The following is a 21,171-nucleotide window of genomic DNA, read 5'->3' as shown; positions in this document are numbered from 1 at the left end:
CTTGAAAATCCTATACAAGATTTTGTTGCAAGAGGAACTTGAAAATCATGCTTATAATTCCTATTTAAATTACATCACATCTTCCTGACATATACTAAGAATGAAGAAACAACATGTACTTAGGGAGGTCACCATGATCATTTATTACAGTTGAGGTTAAAAACACATGCCAGTTTCTACAGTAAATGCCTCTGAATCTTGTAATGCCTTAGCTTAGGCTGAAGACAAGCTCTCCATCTAATTACTTCCCTTTGTGAAGACAAAATGATTAAGCCTGACTGTCACTGCATAGGTAATTTTCAATTTGGTTAATGTATGCATGCATTTTCATTGCATAATTTTGTCAGCGTTTGAAGAGTAGGCAACAGAACTGAACCTACTATGTTCCAATGTTATTTTCACTGCGTAAGTAAATAGAAATATTTAAAAAAAACAAACAACACAACAAAGATATTTAAGTATTTCGTATTTGCACTGCATTAAAATACAAGTTGTCAGAGTGATAACCTCAGCTGTGTAGTTAGTTAGTACAGTTGCTCTTAGATACAGACCATAACTAGCTGTATTTAAGCACTGTCTCAAGATTAAATGACCCAGATTAGCCTATATTACTGACGTTTTGGGAACCGGGACAAGATTACTGAAGAAGTTAGAAATTATAACATGGCTACACACAAACACACAAAAATGTGCACATACACAAACATGCACAAAACCCCATATACAGAAGTTAAAAAAAATCCAAAATATGTCCAAATCATTCATTTTAACATACCTTTTTTGTCAACCTTCCACAAAAACAGAAAGGAAAAAAAAAAGCACAATGAAATACGCTAACATCTACATGAGGAAATAAGTTATTCCACTGGCAGCTAATCTGTGACTCAGCCTCCAAAAGTATTTGTATTCTGTCCCTTCTAGCCTCCTATTTCAGTTCCAACTCCTCCTGTCTTTCAGTGCACCCACACAAATAACTTACATCTTCATATTCCTCATAGTCTATCACTGTGATGCCCCACTCTTCCCCATACATCCTATTTCATCTGGTAAAAAGATAGACAAAAGGGCATCAGAAGTATCTTGATTACTGACAGCTAAATGTGATCAATGCTTTTTCCTGTTGCATATTGACAGGACGTTCAGAACTGGATGAAAGAAATATAAATACCAGGCTGATCACCACGTGGTGGAGAAAGTCCTGCTTCTCTTAATAATGTCTAAAGCAAACAGATTTTACAAGGACACTGCTTCCAGAATATGAAATTCATTCCTAACTCATATCCTTGAAGGTGAAGGCAAATTACATTGTATGCTATAGCATTCATGGTGTTTGGTGGTGATCAACTGGTGATCAGTGAACCACCTGCAAGGGTGATCCCTCATACAACAGGAACAGCTACCTTGCTTGTTGACAGCCTAGGAGAATAAGGTCTTTCATGAAGACGCTCGACATCGTATCTGTCTAATCTCTTGAAATTTTAGAGCAGGCAGGCTTCTGTTGTTGTTGTTCTTGTTTTGGAGAGGTTTTTTGGAGTGCTTTTTCTCCCTCTATGAATATGACTCACTTGTCCCTGTAGTTATAAAGGAAAGACTCTAAGATGACATTTCTGAGTACTCTTAAGAGTGATCAGGTGGGGCAAAAACTGTTGGGTAAACACCAGTACTTTCTGAACATCTGTCACTTTCTGAAAGGCATTTTCATGGTCAAGACAACATAGAAAAATTTTAACACTGAAAGGAAAATACAGGGACACACAAAATGGATACAAAATTTATACAACTATAAAAAATGATCCCTTTCCAGCTTCATGCAAACATTTCAATACCCCTGCTTCAAACCCATCACCCACCACAACCTGTGTCTAAGCACAGACAGATGGCTGTGAGGCTCTATCTGAAGATGATAACAAAAGTAAATTGCTCTTTCAAAAACAAGAATAGCAAAAGAAAATACCAATCCCAAAACCAAAACCCTCTTAGCTACAAATCACAGAAAATTAAAAATGCTTCTTTTAATGATCAGTGTTTTAAATTACTGATTCCAGCCACCTTAAGAGTCAACACACATCCTCTCTAAACTTCAGCCTTTTTTCTGTTCAGTAAATTGAACAGAATACAGAGACATGCTGATGCTCCATAAATATTTGATCAGCTTTAATATAAGATTGTTAATGAATTCCAAACATTTTACAATATACTGTTGTCACATAATAGAAAGCAAATTTGTAGACCATAACTTTTGAAGCTCATAAAAAAGATGAAAAAAAACAGTTTCCTTGGCTAAGCTCAAATCATTTAACATCCACAACTAAGCCAAAAGGATGACAGAGCCAACTGATGATAACAAAGTTTTTCATTACTCATTACTTGACAGTGAAGTCATAACACTGCTTTAACTCCATGTACTCAAGGAGATCTGTGTATACTCTTTCACTCCTCCCTTTAAAAGTAAGATAAATAAGAAAATAACATGTTCTAAGACATACTAACTTAGGCGTATTCCAGAAATTTTTCCATTAGAAAACTGAAATACTAACTAGGAATGATAGTTCTTAATTCATGAACACTGGTTAGTCAGAATTAACAAGTCCTACTGTGAAAAAGTTTTTGTCTCCCGTGAAATTGTGAACTGAAGCTATATGAAGCAGAAAGAAAAAGGCTATAATCAAAATGACTTCTAAAATATTAAGCCTGACTGTCAGAGTGTACTGAAAAGGAAAATGCGCTACTAATATGCATTCATTTAAATAGTGTTAGATTATGTTTTGCACTAAGGATTTTAGCACTTGAATGCAAATAAGGTAACCTGTATGCAGAAATTATACCGTTAATATTTTAACAGTTATTTTTCAATTACTTTTTCCAGAGGTGCCTCTCAATATCAAGTTAATGCAATATTTATATTGGACACTTTGGTCATTATTGGGCTAGATGTCCCCTACTCTTGCACTTTAATTTAGCTTTATACTCAAGCGCCATTAAACATCTTGTTTCATAACTATACTAATAGCTTTTCTTAATATTCCATTAAGCAAAGAGAAAAATGTGATCAAATTTTCTTCACAACTAACTTCATTTACATATTAATCCTTTTAATATTTGATAAATTAAGTTCAGTTAACAGCCAAAAATACATGTTTACAGCCATCAGAATACAGCAGCTACAAAATTACTCACTGCTCGTGGCATTTTTTTTTTTTTGTCAGCACATCACTGCAAACAGCAGAAACCTATTCTCATACACTCCCATTTGTAGTCATCCTTCCACTTAATATTATGAACTCAAACTAGAAACATCAACATTTTGCCTGAAGCAAAACAGAACAAATAAACAACTTCAAATATTTGTGACCCACAGTGGACCAAATGGTGTCTGCCATCAATTCTAAATTCAGTATTTTGAACACAGGGAAATTAAAGTAACCGTAGAAAGTTACATTCTCCTACCATTGTGATAACAGAAATGCACTGACTCTTGGTCAAAGGAACTCATCATTTTCCATATCTGCTGCTCAAGGTAGCTTTAGATTGCTACTAATTATTTTTTATATAATTTTCTTAACCTTCACCACCTACAACTTACTGTCTCTTTAAATATAGGCTGTGCAAGTCTCCTGGAAAATTAAGGCAGTAATGCACAGAGATGCTTCACTTCGTTTTCTGCAGCTTTCTTTACCTCATTCTGCTGATTTCACTTTGCATCACTTGAACTGAGGTGACATCAAGTTGTAGCCATGGTGTAATCTGTTACAGTATGCCAATGCAACTACAGCATTTACTTCTCCTGATGTGTTTTTTTTCTTCAAACTAAGCTGCACAAATCATCAATAGACTTATGCTGAAATTAATATAACAAAAAAAAAGGATCAAATCTGCATAATTTTGCACTCAGCCTTATATTTTTAGTATTTCTTCCCTCTAGATAACTGAAAGACTGTGACAAGGTGGGGATCAGCCTCTTCTCCCATGTAACTACTGATGGGACTAGAGGGAATGGCCTCAAGCTGAGCTAAGGGAGATGCAGGTCAGAAATTATGAAAAATTTTTTCCCCAAAAGAGTAGTCAAGTGCTGAAACAGATTGCCCAGGGAGGTGGTAGAGTCACCAGCTCTGGACGTGTTCAAGAAACGTTTATATGTTGTACTGAGGGACATGGTTTAGTGGGATATATTGGTGGTGGACGGTTGGTTGCTTGGTTGGAGTAGATCATCTTAGAGTTCCTTTCCAACCTTGGTGATGCTATGATTCTATAAACACAACCCAGAAATAAAAATCTAAATAATTTGAAACAACTGTCCAGAACTGGTGAGAGATGGGCTAAAGTTTCACCCTTATGTCAAAGATTTGATGAAATTTGGACTGAAATTTTCTTCATTTCTATCCGATTTTTCTCCTTAAAGAATAAGACACTTCTCTTGAGCCATCAGGAAACCATTTCTTTCTGAAAACTTTAATGCAATTATTGCTAAAAACTACAAGAGTTCACTTGGTACTAAGATTATAATTACTTTTACCTTTAGGTATTTTTTTAAGCAGATGATAAGAAGTAAAACTTGATCTAACCTAGGCGCAACAGAGACAGTGGAGTTCTAGGTGCTTAGTGAAGAAGCTCCCTATTAAGTGTCAAATCCCTGTGTTTCTCCCAGCATAGAAAGGCGAGTATACAAAGTTCCCTACATGTTTACATGCTTAACTTCAGAGGACAGGACGCCCTGTCATTTGCCCACCCTCACTGAACACAGGTAGTATTCAGGTACTTTGTTTGCAAAAACTGAATCATGCCTTGCTCTCTATATTTAAGAAGAGTAACTGAGTATGAAAAGCCAATGTATTAGTACATATTTATAAGACACAACTGTTTTTTAAATAAGAGCACTTGCTATCACTACTACTGCTTATTTTTTTGCTATTCTTTCAGGCTTAATTAGGTATAATAGAAATGCAGTGTTTCAACTGACATGCCATAGCTTAGAGAGTGAAACAAAAGAGAAAACCCTTTTGTCAGCTACATTCCTAGGAATCACAGCAAGGCTGAGCTGATACATTTTTGGTGTACAAACAATAATCTCATAAAAAATATTGCATCTGTTTATAATTCTTCAAATTTTAAATATTAATAATCTCTTTCCATTTTCTGTTTAACGTGACTCTATTCATCTACTGAGGTCTGTTTGAGACATTATCTCTTAACTCACAGATAGAGAAACTGAATCCCTGGAGCATTCAAAGGAAGTCTGGAGGATGTGGCTCTGGGTAGCTTGGTCTAGCAGTTGGCAACTCTGCCCGTGTCGGGGGGGTTGAAACTAGATGATCTTTGAGGTCCTTATCAACCCGGGCCATTCTATAATTCTATGATTATAAAGATGAAGAGATAACTGTTGGAAAAGCCAAGATAACATAGAAGAACTCCTAGCCCCATTCCATTTTTTTTTCTCCTTTTCTTTCTAGTCTAGAAGAAGCAATTCTTCTCCTTTTCCCAGTGAAATAACCTATGAAAGAGTCTCAGAAACATCACCTTCCCTCCTATTCTTCCTACCACAATATTCCTGTGAAAAAAAACTTGAAATGAAACTAGTGATACAAGAGAATACATTAATTTTCATCCCATAAATTGCTAAAGGTGCTTTCTTCATTACTTCAATAGTTTCATAAACCTTACTGTTTTCATTTTCACATGGATGGATTTTGTGATGCCTCAGCCTAAAACTCCTCTCATTTCTTAAAGGCTGATGGTCCCAATCTCCCTTCACCTTCAGTCCATTCATTACGTTTGCCCCAACTCAACGTTCAATGCAGCCACTTGAATTTACAGCAGACAGAGAGAAGTCTATCTCTCAGAGGACGCAGGAATTGATTTGTTTGTGGATGGCTAGGTTGTGAATAAAGGTTCCTGGAAATCTCACTAACACCAGACTCAATCAGCAGGAAGCATTCACTGTTTGACATCTTCCAACAAAAGCATCCTTGTTGTAACAGAAGAATCTCCATGAAATAAAACCCAGTATTCTTGGAGGGCTCACTATGATAACCTGATTTGTAAGTTGGATAATTTATCAGTATTAGAGACCACATTTGCAGCAGCTACAACCTGCGAATTTAAGGCTTCATCAGAACATCAGTTTTGATAACGTTTTTCTGAAGCTACAGTGAGCATTAGAATACTAGGAATGCTTTAGGAAATCACCTTAGAGAGCTCGTGAAGATGAATGAAAATTACCAACGCTAAACAGAAGATGCAAACATATATTTCAAGCTACTTCGTCAGGAATGTCAACCTTGGAAAAGAAGCAGCCTTACATCAAGAGGCAGACAGTAAGCTAATCTGAACATAAGGAGAGACGTACAAGTGCAAACTAAGAAATTGCAGCATGCTGATCTCAGACACGGTCTAATTTCTCTTCTTTAATTCCAAAGTGAAAAAGTCCCTAGAGCAGAACAGACATGCATGAAAGATGATACACAGAATTGCCAGCAGCATTTTTTCTACATGTTGCCAAACGTACGTTACACAAAATTGTCATTAAGAGTTAGCTTATTACATTTTACAAGGCTACAAATCTCCTTGAATTAAATATTCATGAGTCTTGCTTGGAATACTGAATAGTGCAGTGTTTTAAAAGAAACAACAGAAATTTGCCTTCTAAACTACATATTCTAATACATAAATTATAAAATGATGAGTTTTAATTACACAGAATTCATCATTATGTATCTAGATTAAAATAGAAAGAAGTGTATTTTATATCCTTGGTTTCACAAGGAAATATTTATACAATTTTCTCAAGATCAAAAGAGTAAATCTAACCAGTGGAACACAGCATGTACTCCACAATCCTTTGGCTTTCCTAGTAGCAAGCTGAAATGCTTGGAGTTGAAAAACAGCAAAAAAAAAAAAAAAAAGGTAAAATACACCAGCATGTATATTCTCTTTTAAGTGGTCTGCTACAAAATTAATACAACTAAAAATTGCATTTTGAGGAGAGTAATTTGGATAACGAGAAAGGAAAACTCCTCCTACAGGGGGAAAAAAGCACACTATAGGAGAAAATGGAAGGGGCCTGCCCACTCTTGGTGAGAAATTAATCCTTGCAATTCTGACTTAGGAACAAGAAAATCAGCGGCTCTAGAAAATTGCCAAGAATTTGTACGGCAGAGCTATTTTCTGAGCACTGCAAGTAGATGGAAAAGAAGTGTAGGCAGCATTGAAAGAAGCCACTTAGAGAACTTGATTAGTTGCTGTTCACAGAGAAGGGTATTCTCACATTAAAAGCAGTGGTTCTGACATTGGTTGTTCATCTTGTCCCATAACCAGTTTGAAAACACTACAAAACAACAGATTTGGCCACATAAGACTTTTCACCCCTTTACTAATGAGAACGACCACACAAATATTGGTTGGACACGTAACACAAGTTCGGCTTTGAAGAGTGGGACTGAGCAACTGCAAAGAACCTTGTCCAGCTTCCCTGCAGCTGGCAGGCATCTTCCATTCTGTCACTGACAGAACAATTTCAGATGGTTCCCAACATCAGGCACTTCTTCCCCTATCCTGTTTCCTCTCCCTTAATGATACCACATGTCAAACTGTTCATGTAGCTATGCTCTCAGCAGGCAAACAGCTGAAGTTGCAGAGAATTAGAGAAGAGGCAGATGAAATGATTGGCAAACCACAATGGTAACAAGTTTAGCAGTTTTAACATTGCTACAAGTAGTGATGGGGAACAGAAAGAGAGATTCAACACAGCTATTTTATGAGCAGAAGTATAATGCATTTAAAAGACAGAATTGTGTTTGTTATGCAAGTAACTGTTCTTCATAGGGTGAATTTACCTATATACATCAAGTGAACACTGAAACGTTCAGTGAGTGGTCACTGAGCAACTCTAGTAGAAGCAGACAAACTGGAACAGCCTTACAAACAGCTGTGTTCTTATCTGATAGATCTCTAAGAGGTTTTTCAGCTTACTTATTTTCCCATATATCCTTTTTGCAACTGTCTTAAAAAGACTGAGTCCTTCCTCTAGAACATAAGGCTGAGTAGCTCTGTTACAGCTGAGAACAATGTAGAAAACATCATTGTTGATTCAAGTAGGAATCAACAATGATGTTTGGAACATACTTTACAAACTCTGTCACCCTCAAGATCAATCAAATTTAACATTAAGGAGTACCTGTCACCAATATCTTTCCAACGCAACTGCTAGCAAAATGCAAGGGGATGACAGTGAGCATGTTTGTATGAACTCTGAGCCTGTAAGTTGGATTTCTGTGAGAAAGCATCACATTTGTGAAATAACTTTAATGGAATCCTTCGAGAATGTCCTTAGAATAGCAAGAGAGGAAAGGTACAGCCATGGCAGCAAAGTGAATAGATCTACCTGTCACCAATTCAGCAGGCATTCAACAAAGGATAACATACTCACATTTAGCCATACCTCTCTGCTGACACTGGGAACAGTACCTGCTCATTTTATAAGCTGTCTCATGAAAGTCATTTCTGTTGTATACAGTATATTCCTCCTCAAAGAATTCAGAAAACTTTTTTCTTGATGTAAAATAAATCTAAAGTCTGGAAAAGAACTTGAACCTTATGGTTAGCTGATGTGGAGTCAGACGTAATGGTTTTGGCATAGAAGATCCAGAAGTTACACTCAAGTGAAAACCAAAGACATCTTGGCTTTAAAAAAACAAAACAACAAACCTATTACAATGACTGTGATAAAAGCTGAGGGAGATACTACATGAAGTACCAATGCCTATTTACCAAAATCATAACAGAGTTGGACCACACTGTGGTTGCATTAGACAGACAATTCCTAGATGTTTATGCTGATTAGATTATTTAGCCCTTGGTTGCACGTGGATTTGTGCTTCAAAAATGTGAAACAGGGAAAACATCTGAAAAGAATGGAGATTCAGAGGGATATTGGCTCAGGTGTTGACACTCATTTGTAAGTGTTGCAAACAGTCAAATGACAGAATAATCTGCCCCAAGAAGGTATCACAAAGGATACAAGTTTTAGACTCTCACTTGTAACTGGAAAAAAAATAAATAAATTTAAAAGACTTCTAGGATGCTAGGAACTGATTAGAAACAGAAGAATGGTATACAAAGGGAAAAACAGTCAACAGTTCAATAGGAACAGAAGACAAGTGATTTTGTGTTAGTGATGGCCAAAGAATATTGAATAGACCGAACAGTGTTTAACTCTCCGCATCCTTTGTGCAAAAGAGCATAGGATATGCAGCAGCATTCAGCAACCAATACCACTGCCTAGCTCCCTATATTCAAGCACCCACGGATTAAACACACCTGTATTTAAGTCTGTGCAATCTTGTAATTGTAACTACGTATGTGACTGCAGTCAGAAATTTTCAATGGAGGAGAAACAGAAAAGCTGCTGGCAGATTACAGTGATATTGCCATATTACTGTTCTGAGAAAAAGCACTAAGGAAACCATCTCCCTTATGTATAGCTACCAAACATTTCACACTTAAAATCGCTTTTTCTTCACCCTAAGGAAAAAGGCTTTTGCAATTCACTCCTCAGCCAATAACCGATTCTTAAATAGTAAACTACGTCACAACTTGATTTAAAAGTTTACTGCTCTTCAAAACTCCACTTCAGTACACAGTAGATCTCATAATATAATGCCATTTCCTAAAATAAGTAATATTCCTCTTTAGTTCTTTACCAGCTGTGGATTTTCTTTTAAATTAATCAAAATGTATGTAAGCAGAGCACTTTAATCCAGTTTAGAACTGAGCTGGAATATTTAAATATTTAAAATAGTCAAAATATTAAAAAAAAACAAACAAGCAACTTGTCTGCTGGATGCTAAAAGTTTTCATAACTTTTTTCCTCCTTTTTTTTTTTTCTTTTCTCTGATCAGTCCAGTCACCATCGATCTTCCTAAGAAGTCAGTTCATTTAGTTCACTAGTATGTTTGCAGAGAGACACTGAAGATCACTGCAAACAATGGAATAATCTACCAAACATGACAGAGAACAAAACCATATTTCTTTTAAAGGCCTAGCAAAATATGCAAGCAAATGTCATGGAAACAGAAGCTCTCTCCATGGTAACATCATCCCTGGTATGGCAGCTAACCACCCTCATTTCTAGCATGCTCCAGGATGTGGTATTAGCTTAGTACCAGTTTTCATTTTAGTGGATTTCTGCAACATTCCATATATCCAGTAGCTGCAAAGTATTAATAAAAAAAGTATTAGTTCAGAAGCATTTAATGTTAAAACCAAAGCAGAATACAAGGGCAAACTGATTAACTGCAATAAGGCAAGTCTCAGTAAAGAACAATTATAGTACAGCTGTTTCCCATTATACCATCTGACTCACACTACAGTCGTCAGATATGCAAATATCTTGCACGAATTGCACAGAAGGAACCATAGTATAGAAGGGCACAGTTCATAATTGCAACTAAGTAATCCATGTTACCTGCCTTATGTAGAAGTTCCAATTTTTACCAACCAACTTCAGCAACCAAAACTCTCAAAACTCACTGAAGACTCTTAGGTCCACTGCAGCTGCTCTCCACAGAGATGGACCAGCTTCATGCACAGGAAGCAGAGCCACACAAATTATTTCCAATGAATAATTTATTTGACAAATTAGGTCCACTTCATGAAGCATCTGTATGCAGCTCAGGACTGACAAAACCTACTACCCAAATTTATCCTGCACCAGAGCTTGCCAAGCATTTTCCAATCTGACCGACACTAAAAGTTTCACTTCTGATTGTTACTAGATAAAAGTCAGATGACATTACATGCCCATACATTCAAGAAACTGAAGTGGATCAGCTGTAGAAGCATGAGAAAAAAGAAATACATTTCCCATAATATTTTTGCAAGTAAAACACTAGGTCTTACATAAACATTTGAAGTAAGCATAGAAAATGCAGTGCATCTTGCAGAAGTTTTGAACAAATATTCACAAAAATAGTCTACCTGGTTGTTCTGGTCCATGTATACAAGTTATGAGAAGCGGAGTCATATCTCTTTTCAGGTTCAAATATTTCAATGAAATGTAAAGCTTATATCAAAATCTCTAACAACAAGGAAAGCATCAAGACTGTATTACTTAAGTTTCTGAAAATATGAAAAAAATGTAACTGCATCTGTCATCTGAAAAATTATGTAAAAAATTATTAGTTTGCAGCTAATTCAGCTGCTAACACTACAGCATAAGAACATACTGCCTAAAAACTGGCAAAAATTGACATCTGCCACTTCTCTCCAAGTAAACTTTGTACCCATCCCCTCTGCTTATCACAAAATGCAGACACATCATTTAAAACATATTTAGATAGAAACTGCGAGCTTTACATTTTATGTATCAGGACACAAAAGGAATAACCCTGAGATACTGCTGATACTATACATAGGATCCTGTACATAGTAAATCTTTCTCACCTATTCTGAGCTCATCCTATCACTGCTGAATCCTGTCATTATTTTACCATTAACAATGAAATATTTCCAAAACTACTTTGCGTTATCTTTTATTCTCCTGTTGTTTTATTTCTTCACTGCTAGCAGAAGAAGCCATGTTTTCACTTAATAATGGCAACATCAATTTACAGTCTGACAAATCCCTAAGACACATATTTTAATTGCTTTCACAAGTTGATAGTTCTCTCTAGAGAACCCCATTTTGCATAAAATACGTTTTGTTTCAGTGGTTGGATCTTCTTGGGATTTCCAGTGATCACTGTTTGGAAACAAACTAACTTCGTCAGTTCAAACTTGTCAAAACTTTCTAATAGCATCTTGCAAGTGTTCTAATTGCTTCTTTTAATAGGCAATTCAAAGTACACAGAACATCCTCATTTCTGAAGTCCAGGATGCTACCAGCCAAGATTTTTACTCTTCCCCTTTCAGAATGAACCAGCAGATAGATCCCAGCTGTACATTCCTTCATCTTGGTGGAAAGCTTCCACATGAAGAAGAAGATAATTTCATTTCAGAAACACAACTACCAGCATTAAGAGAAAATAAGACTATGTTTATCTGTAATAAATGTGGTGGTAGTAGTGTTCATTGGCTTTGTATACCTGACATCTATAGTTCTGGCATGAAGCCCAGCAGTGTCCTTCCAGCTCTATACTTAGAAGCACGTAACCTGCATGATACAATCATATCTAAATTATTGAGTGGAAGACTGAATGGAATTTTCTTGAAAAACAACTGACAGCTTTCATATTAAGCTCAAGACTTGTACTTTTCAAATGCTCCACTTTAATGGGCCTTTCTATTATTTTGGAAGTGTTGAAGACTAAAACAGCTGACAAATTGAATTACAAAGGACATTAAAAATACTAGAAGCCAAAATGAGATCAAATTATCACAACACTGTTCTGTTGTACCTCCTTAATAGAATAGAATTCAGCAGACATCTCAGCCTTGCACAGCTTTCTGTGAGCTATGAGGAGCATAGCATGTTCTGCACAGTAGCAATCTAAATATGTTATCAAATACACACAGCTACATTTCAAGATTTATCTGATAATCCATGTTAGAAACTAAAAGATCTATTTCAATAACTGCAAAAATTCAGTTACTTGTTTTGGATGTTGATCCTCCATTTTCAAATTTACTATGTATAAGAACAGAGAGAGTAAACACTTCAAATTATGAGTGAGAGGAATGCAAAATATATCATTCTGATTTTTAAAGACTGTGTCTTACATTAACAGCACTTTGACCATCCAGATACCAAAATATAAGTGTCAACATTTCTCTGAAAACAAGTCTGCTTGCCCAAATCTCAGGTTTATAGATAATCTTACTGATATATTAGGATACTACCCACTCTGAAAACAGCAGGATGGAGATCTAAATATTCTGCCTTAGCCTGATACAAACCACTGTTTTTACTACACTGCCATGCCCCAACAAAGAAAAAATAAGAACATTTTATTAAGCATCTTCATCAAACTGTAAGAAACCTTGGCTGTCTTGTTCTAGCATGCACAGGAGAAAGTTATGGGAGAAAACAACTGCAACGAGGTAGGTTCCTAAAATCTTTTCAGTTGGGGTAAAAGAGGTTAGATGAATTGTACATGTGGTATTCTATTTGTTGATAGCTATTCAAGCATATGAAGAAAAGAGACTATTGCTGAAATACTTTCCACTGTGCATTCCAGTTTGCAAGTCACTACTACTCTATCAACTTCTCAGCAGTGATAAGATTCTGTAAGATACAGGATGAGTAGGAGCACTGCCATGGAGACAACCGATCGTTCATGGCTGCCTATGTCAAGGATCAAGAGTTGAATTGACTTCTAAGATGATTTAGTAAAGAATTCTCACTGATTCAAAGCAGATTATTTCCTAGACTTCTCTTTCCAGTGATAAAACTGAGTTTTGTTTTTCAAAGCTGATCCATGATAATTTGTGTAATACAAGCTTATTCTCTTAATTCAGGTATGTTTTGTTAAGGGTGAATAATTGCTTTGGTATTCTCACCTGAGCATCTTGTTTATAATACATACACCTAACGTTTATTTCTTGTAACTACAAAATGTGCAACCTGACACAGCGGGGAGTGTGAAGGAAGTGTGCTCCACAAGCTCCTTGGAAGGACTTCAAGACAAGAAAGCTATGCAAAAAATCAAATTTGAAAGCCTTCAAAATTAATGATTCTGCTTATCCCAACAAAATACATCTTTCTCAACATCTAGAAGCATTTAGATAGAGAGTATTTAAGGCAATCTCTCAAATGATACATACAGACATCATAATATTATGATATTTTGGCAATCCTAAGGCTGACCAGTACACATAACATAAAGTATAAGAAATAGATCTTTCCTGCCTAGTGCTGTTGCCAGGCACAGTGGTTCAACTGCACAACAGAAGTTCAAGAACCTGTTTAGATGGCTACTGAAAATTAGATTAATCACTTGGGAAATCAGAGAATATCAGGTGCCGTAGGTCTTAAGCAAACAAATGAGATAACATATCAATTAGAATTAACACTTCCCTTAGGTAATCAGACTTAAGTCACTGACATCTACTCAAACATTAAAAAAAAAAAAAAAAAAAAAAAAAGGAAGTCAGGTTAAACAATTTTGGCAAATAGCATATAAATACATTTGCTTCTCTAAACATACCAGCAAACCAACAGAAGAAATTTAAGCACAGAAAACCTCACTTTGGCATTTTCTTACTCTATTCAGAACTAAAAATGACTCAGTATCTGCTCCTCTCTGGTCATGTTTTGACAAATGTGGATGCTATGAGTTTGTATTAGAAAGAAATCATCAAGTTTCTTGAGGAGTCAATTACCTCAGGAAATCATGGAAGTTTACTGTGTTGGAAAATCACAGCACTTTTATCTAGGATTCTAACAATTCAATTGAATCAGGCTTAATTAGTTTAATTAGATGCTACTCATTAACATTTCCACTGCTACTTTTCCTTAATTTTTTAGTTTTTCTAATTTTCTAGTTTTTCAATTTTCAGAAAACGTATAAAACGAATCACCTCAAGAAAGCAAAACAGAACTGAATTGGTATAAAAACATTTCTTGTACGATCTTGTATAGTCACAGAAAAAATAAACTCAAAAGAAATAGTGTATTGCCAATACATTTTAGTACATTCATAAAGCATATGATAGGATGGTATATTTGCGATATGACTAGCAATTTAAGAGACAAACTGCTATGAACATTGCCATGGAAATTGAGTATAACAACTATTCATAGGCAGAAAGGAGTTGTAAAGCTCAGTGGTATTTCAGGAGATTGACAGCAAATTCTCTGTGAAAGGAAAACCTGCAGCAGCACAAAAAGTGCAAAAACATATGGTATGATTGTTCGTAAATTTTTATACACCAACAATGATACACCAAGACTACATGTGGGTCTATCTGAAGTCATTACCTGTGTTCTAGTAGAAATACTCAACAATTACTGATGCCCTGTCACTTGTAGACATGATGTTCAATCTTCAAATACAGGTCAACAACTGACTTGGTATACATTTAAAAATTAGCAGAGGATCCAACAAAACATATATTGTGAAAACGCTTACCAATTACAGGATTTTTTAACTTTTATTTATTTTTTTTCTTTTAGGAGAAACTGGCATTGCTTAATGAAACAAAACAAGGCCTTTAAGAGGGATTTCATTTGGTGGTGTCTTGCTGATAGTTCATTTAATGTCAGCTTCAGAGATGTCTGGGTAAACTTTTATAAGGACAGAAAAGAATAACAGCTACTATACAATCATAATAGGACAAATAATTAACAGGCAACCAAGCACTTCAGACCACCATGAAGTCTTCCAAGGGAAGGAAGATGTATTGAAAACTCATTCAGTGTTAGCCAGTAATAAAAATCTGTTCGTTATTCTCCTTTCTCCTTTCCATTTTCAAGGCTAAGCTTTTTCTTAGCATTCAATATTGAGAGTTATGAGTTAAATAATTCAGCCATTCTTTAAAAGTAATCTTTATCTTAAAACAAAGTTCAGTAGCTGTTCTCCTTCCTTCACTGAAGTCACCCTGAACTCACACAACCGGATCTCATCCCTCATCCAAAATAACAACACACAGAAGTACAAAACAGAAATCAGCCTGAGCCAAAACAATCAGTGAGCTCAGGAGGCAAAAAGATGAAAAAGACAGTAAGTTCTGATACGAGCTTTCCACAATCACTCAGCTTCTTCAGCCCTTCCTAACTGACAGCCACCTAGCCTTCTTTTAGGCTGCTGAAGTAATAAAATAATTCCTATATCCTCTTCCCAAGCAAGGTAAAGTAATAGTTCTAGCCAGCAAAAGATCAGTTATTAAGAGATTGCTAGCAGAAAAATTAGATAGTTGCAAGCAGATACCTGGCTGAAAGCATGATTTATAAGGCAGATAACAGAAGTAATTTCACTGATGAGTGGGCAGAGGTCAGAGCTGATTCCACCATCAAAAGATAAGAGGCAATTTTCGATATTTTCAATAAAACCACACACGTTGGCAAACCACAAGCTTTCTAAAACATGTGTGTGATCTTGATTGCTGTTTTGAAGCAATCTTTCAGAAACAATGGTTGAAAGCTTCCAATCTTATTCACAACTTATGAATTGTTCTATAAGTTGTTTGGTTTTTGCTTGCAAACTAATCTGCTCATTGTCTGGGGCACAATTATTGGGCAACATACCTGTCCATGAAGTTTCCTGCTGGCCTGTTTCACTCTTCCTAATTAGCACTTAGCTTCGGTCCCTGCTCTGCCAACCTGTTACATGTAAAGGGATCAGAAAGCTGATCAAATGGAATGGAGCTGAATTAACTGTACAGGAGTTATATCAGGAGCATCTTAAATGGACAGAACGTGATGCGAGGAAAAGGAGTGTTATGAAGTAAGGACATGAAAGGGAAACCAAAAGAAATGTGGGAAACAGGCTACTGGATAAAGAAGATGTATGGAAAGAAAACAGAGGAAAGGAAGATGAATACAAAGGGAAGAAGAGAAACAATAGTAAGAAAACATTGTCTTATATTTGTCTTTCATCATGGAGTTGTTAGAGAATGGTTGGTATGACGGGCGCGTGGGGTTTACTGTGATGCACACATTGCATCAAATCACCTACAAAGCATTCTTCAGTTATAAACCAGAAAGAAAGTCTCCATCACTTGCACTAAACATACTCTTCTCATGATCTGTGAAAGCTGTGAAGAAGATGGGAGGCTTCTGTCACTGTCTTTTAATTGTCATTGTGAAACTAAGGCCCTTCTCATACCCTGGGTAATATACAAGATGAGTAACAACTCAAGCAGTGAATTAACTGGGAAAAATAATGCACTATAGTATGATCATGTAAAATAAACTAAACTGCACAGACAGAAAATGACCGCTTTTCTCCTTAGTGCTGATTCTACCATCACCAGACACAACACAAAACAAACTTCTGTTTCAGTACAAGAAACTCGCTATTCATAACAACTTTACACAGAAAGACTAACAAAAGATAGCAAACTACATTATACCTAACTGAAACCATAAATTTGGTAGTAAAACATTTTCATGAATCTCTTTTCATCAAAGTGTGACAGTTTCTCAAAACTGAACCAATTTACAAGTACTTTGATGAGAAATCTCTTCAAACCCAGAGCTCTTAGAGGCTGCTGAAATCACTTCAGGTATTCTGATTTTTATCATAAGACATAATTAAACCAAAAAGTAACAAAGTATTTTTCTCCATCTGTTTCTACTCCCAATATCAGTGTTGCCTATGCCAGTGAGAAATATATCCATATTCTCTGATCTGGAAACAAGCATCTATGACCAGAGATGAAGAGAAGCTTTTCTGACTGAACACCGAAAAGATGTTCAAGCAGACAACAAATAAGATCCACACTCTTTATATTAAATAATGAGTTCATTTCTGTACTCTCACTTAACTACTAAAGGTATGGAAAGTGTTTTAGTGTTTTTCCCCTCGATTTTTCCTATCTCTAAATGGCCACCTACCGTTCTCCGCTGCTTCTTTATCCTTCTTTCGTGATCTTGTAATTCACATTGACTTTTGCGTTCTTCTTCCTCAAAACGCACATGAGACCTCAGGAGTTCTCAGATGATGTTCCCTAAACTTCCCTGTCTTCCTGTGGATACGCCATGGTCTCTTCACTTGAAACAAACTGTTTTTTATCAAGTTCTCTAAGCCTTGCCATGACAAAAATTCAGGCCTCTACCTCACTCAACAATAGGTGTCTTTCTCTTAAAAGTAGTATAACACATCACACAACTGCAACTATAATACAAAAAGAAAAATAATTTCAATTATTATTATCAAGGAATCATTTATGCATTATTATATTGTTGCCCTTGTGTTACTGCCTATTGTATTTCCTACCACATAGAATCATAGAACCACCAAGGCAGGAAAAGATGTGCAAGATCATCCAGTCCAACCTTCCTACCACCAGTATTTCCCACTGAACCATGTCCCTTAGTACAACATCTAAACGTTTCTTGAACACCTCCAGGTATGGTGACTCCACCACCTCCCTGTGCAGCCCGTTCCAGCACTGACCACTCTTTTGGACAAGTTTTTCCTAATGTCCAACCTGAATCTTCCCTGGTACAACTTGAGGCCAGTTCTTCGCTCTAGTTCTATTGCCAGTCACATGGGAAAAGAGGCCAACACCCACCTCACCACAATCTCCCTTCAGGTAGTTCAGAGCACGATAAGGTCTCCCCTGATCCTTCTCTTCTCCACACTCAATAATCCCAGTTCCCATTAAAAATAAAATAAAAAAGCAGTATCAGCTATCTATATCAGCTTAAACCTTTCCAATTAATCAGTTTTAGCACTTATTTTACAACGAGTGTACAATAATTTCTCTTACACTGAATATGTAATTTGCATTTTCTCAGCTACAGAAACCACAAGAAAACTGCACATTGCTTAATCTAGGAAAACCACTTTAATAACAAATGCAATGAACTTATATTTCATAAAACCTGAAATAATGCTGAAATTTGAACATTGTATTGGACTAAACAAATATAACCCATATTTTAAAGATGAAAAACTTTTACAAGCATTTATGCAAGCAAACTGTTGTTTTATTGGGTTATAAATTTCTCAGTATGCTAAATCACAAAACAAGTTCTAGAAACACAAATATTACTTTACTGCAGCAGCAAGAATAAAAAACACATTCTTCAGTAATTTCATTTCAAATAGAAAATATCATTTCAAAATTAACTACTGTAAATCTCCATAGTTTAACCTCTAATACTCAGAAAACTGGTTCTGAGAAGCCTTTACAATTGCTTTGGGTTTTAACAGTATTCTGAGACATTATCAGGATTTCCTATGCAAGTATGAATTTTCTTTCTCCTACTAGCTTTGCTTTGAAATTGAAATAACTATATATAAAAAGAAAGTAAGTTTGTGTTCTAGTTATCATTCATTTTGTGGTTAGTTGATGTAGAACTTGCAATAAAAAGTTTAATCTTATTTCCAGATGAGCACATCATTAGCATTGCTTGCTGAGATCAGCAATATGTGAAGTTCGTCAGAAGAAAAGTTTTATCTGGAAAACTGAATACAGATATTTTCTGTGAATAATATGAAGGGTAGATTCTCTGTCAAACTGCCAGTAGTCAAAATCGACTCCTTGTTTTGCAAGCTAAGAAAAGATGTCAATATGGATGATGTTACAGTCACAGTCTAAACCAACATAAAGTACATGCTGCAGTGACACTGTACCTAAATCAGCAGTAGCAGGGAGAGGTTGGAAGAGGTCCTGTTACTGAATTCCTTTAAAGCCATGTTTCCTGCTTGAGAACTATTTACACTGTTGTTTCTGAATGTCTGCTGTACTTTTGATGCCTTCCCCACTACAGTCACACATCATTATAATGCCTAAACCTTTTACTAAAATTTTAACGTGTGAAACATACTTAAGAAAAATAATGCAAGAGCTCAAACCAACGGGTCATGCAGTCAGAAAAAAATTCCTCACTTAGTAGAATATTGTATTACAAACGCACAAAAACGTGAGCTGATTTCTGAAATTTCTGAAAGTTATTGCCATGAATTTATCTATGAATTAACAGTCACACATACTATAACTTGAATTGCAATTAAGTGAAATTAAGTTGTCTGAGGAACTGGAAAAATCAGAACCAACTTCGAAAAGCTGTCCTGACAAATTAAAGATTAAGCAGTAGATGGGAGGATGAAAGGTGAGGGAGGAGGAGAATTTTGGGGTGCAGGGGAGAAAAATCAATTATTGCACTACTTACTCCTGTAGGCTGAAATATCAATCCATCCACTTCATGGCTAACTTCTCTAGCAAAGCTTCCTTCCAGGAGCTACAAAATAGAAGAGATTTTTTTTTTTTTTTCAATTTTCCAGAAAGAAACATTCCACATGAAAGTAGATTATTTCAGGGCATTTTCAAAAATTCTTGTTTTGCAGACTGCTCAACTGTAGCGTAACAGAGTAACACAGCAACACTACTGCAAAACAACCATCTGAATCAATGTGGATCTCCCATGTTCCATTTTACATTCTGAAAAATTCTGAATTCTGTATGGATGTGACTACATCCCTTGAGATGCATTTACCATAGAAAAAAATGTTTGCATATCTCCATATGCAAACTAATGAAACTAGTTAGCTAACGGTTAGGAAAATGGATCATATACTTCCATGCTAAATTATGACCTGCTTAGGGAAAAGTAAGTAACTAGCGAGTGCTACAATCAATAGATAATAGCAAAAATAACAACTACCAAAATGTAGTTATTACTTTATGTTTTATTGTATAGATGAAGAATTCGTCTGAGTTTCAAGTGCTATTAGTAACAATTCATAAACTCCAAATGTAAGTTCCCACACTGTCATGAAACATAGCAAATACAGACATCTGACAATCACAAGCAGTTATAAAAGCAACATTCTGGCCTAGATCGTTAGCGTTGTACCATTGCCTTTGTACAGTCAAAGAGCCACTGACTGAATTATTCAAATTAAATAACAACCTCTGCCCTCAGTAAAGGGCAAAAATATTAAAGGAGTCAAGAAACAGCATTTGCATCTTACTGTGGGTTGCAAAAGTCAATGCAGTGCAGTTAAACACTTAACAAATCAAAAGCTTAAATATTTAAAAAATATACGGCCATTAAATTAATAATAAAACACGCTATTTCATCTAAAACCAAAGTTATTTGTACAGAATAAGTGATCTGTTTGTTATGAAAACTGTTCACTTTTTTTTCATATCCACAGTTACTGGCATACTTGCACCTGTAACTGCATAAACAAGTACAGCCTTCACGATGACTGAAAAATGTACTTGATGAAAGTACAGCCATATGATAAAGAACTTACAAATATTTGCTCTGAATAAGAAGTCTGCCCATGAAACAATGGTTCTCAATGTACAGAACAGATATTTGGAATCTGTAGTTTTAGCACACCTTGATCCATCATTTGAAATTTACAAGTGGGGCTCACAATTGAATAAATTTCCCAACGTTACTCAGATCTTTCATAAATTCATTGTTAATCTTCGCTTCAGCACAATACATTGAAAAATATTTAAATAAATACTCCTGGGACATTTTAAAAACCACAATTTTAAAAAATTCTAAACCAGCTAAGTCTTCCGGAGATAACTTTCAATGCTACTGAGTGA

At 35.8% G+C, this 21,171-nt stretch overlaps 1 protein-coding gene across 4 annotated transcripts in view; it reads right to left on the bottom strand.

Moving 5' to 3' along the window:
• RNGTT (RNA guanylyltransferase and 5'-phosphatase) overlaps positions 1 to 21,171 on the bottom strand; it is a 188,265-nt gene that overhangs the window by 73,541 nt on the left and 93,553 nt on the right. For 3 of the 4 annotated variants that reach the window (XM_031611103.2, XM_090136023.1, XM_031611104.2), the window contains one exon: positions 19,775 to 19,843. The exons of the other annotated variant lie outside the window; for it this stretch is intronic. In XM_031611103.2, coding sequence (XP_031466963.2) covers positions 19,775 to 19,843 — 69 coding nt within the window. The remainder of the gene's footprint in view (positions 1 to 19,774; positions 19,844 to 21,171) is intronic. 4 annotated transcript variants of the gene reach the window in all.

Source organism: Phasianus colchicus, chromosome 2 (assembly GCF_987193195.1).
Source record: "Phasianus colchicus chromosome 2, bPhaCol1.hap1.1, whole genome shotgun sequence".
In the NCBI taxonomy this organism is placed as follows: domain Eukaryota; kingdom Metazoa; phylum Chordata; class Aves; order Galliformes; family Phasianidae; genus Phasianus; species Phasianus colchicus.
This window is presented reverse-complemented; position numbering and strand designations above follow the sequence as displayed.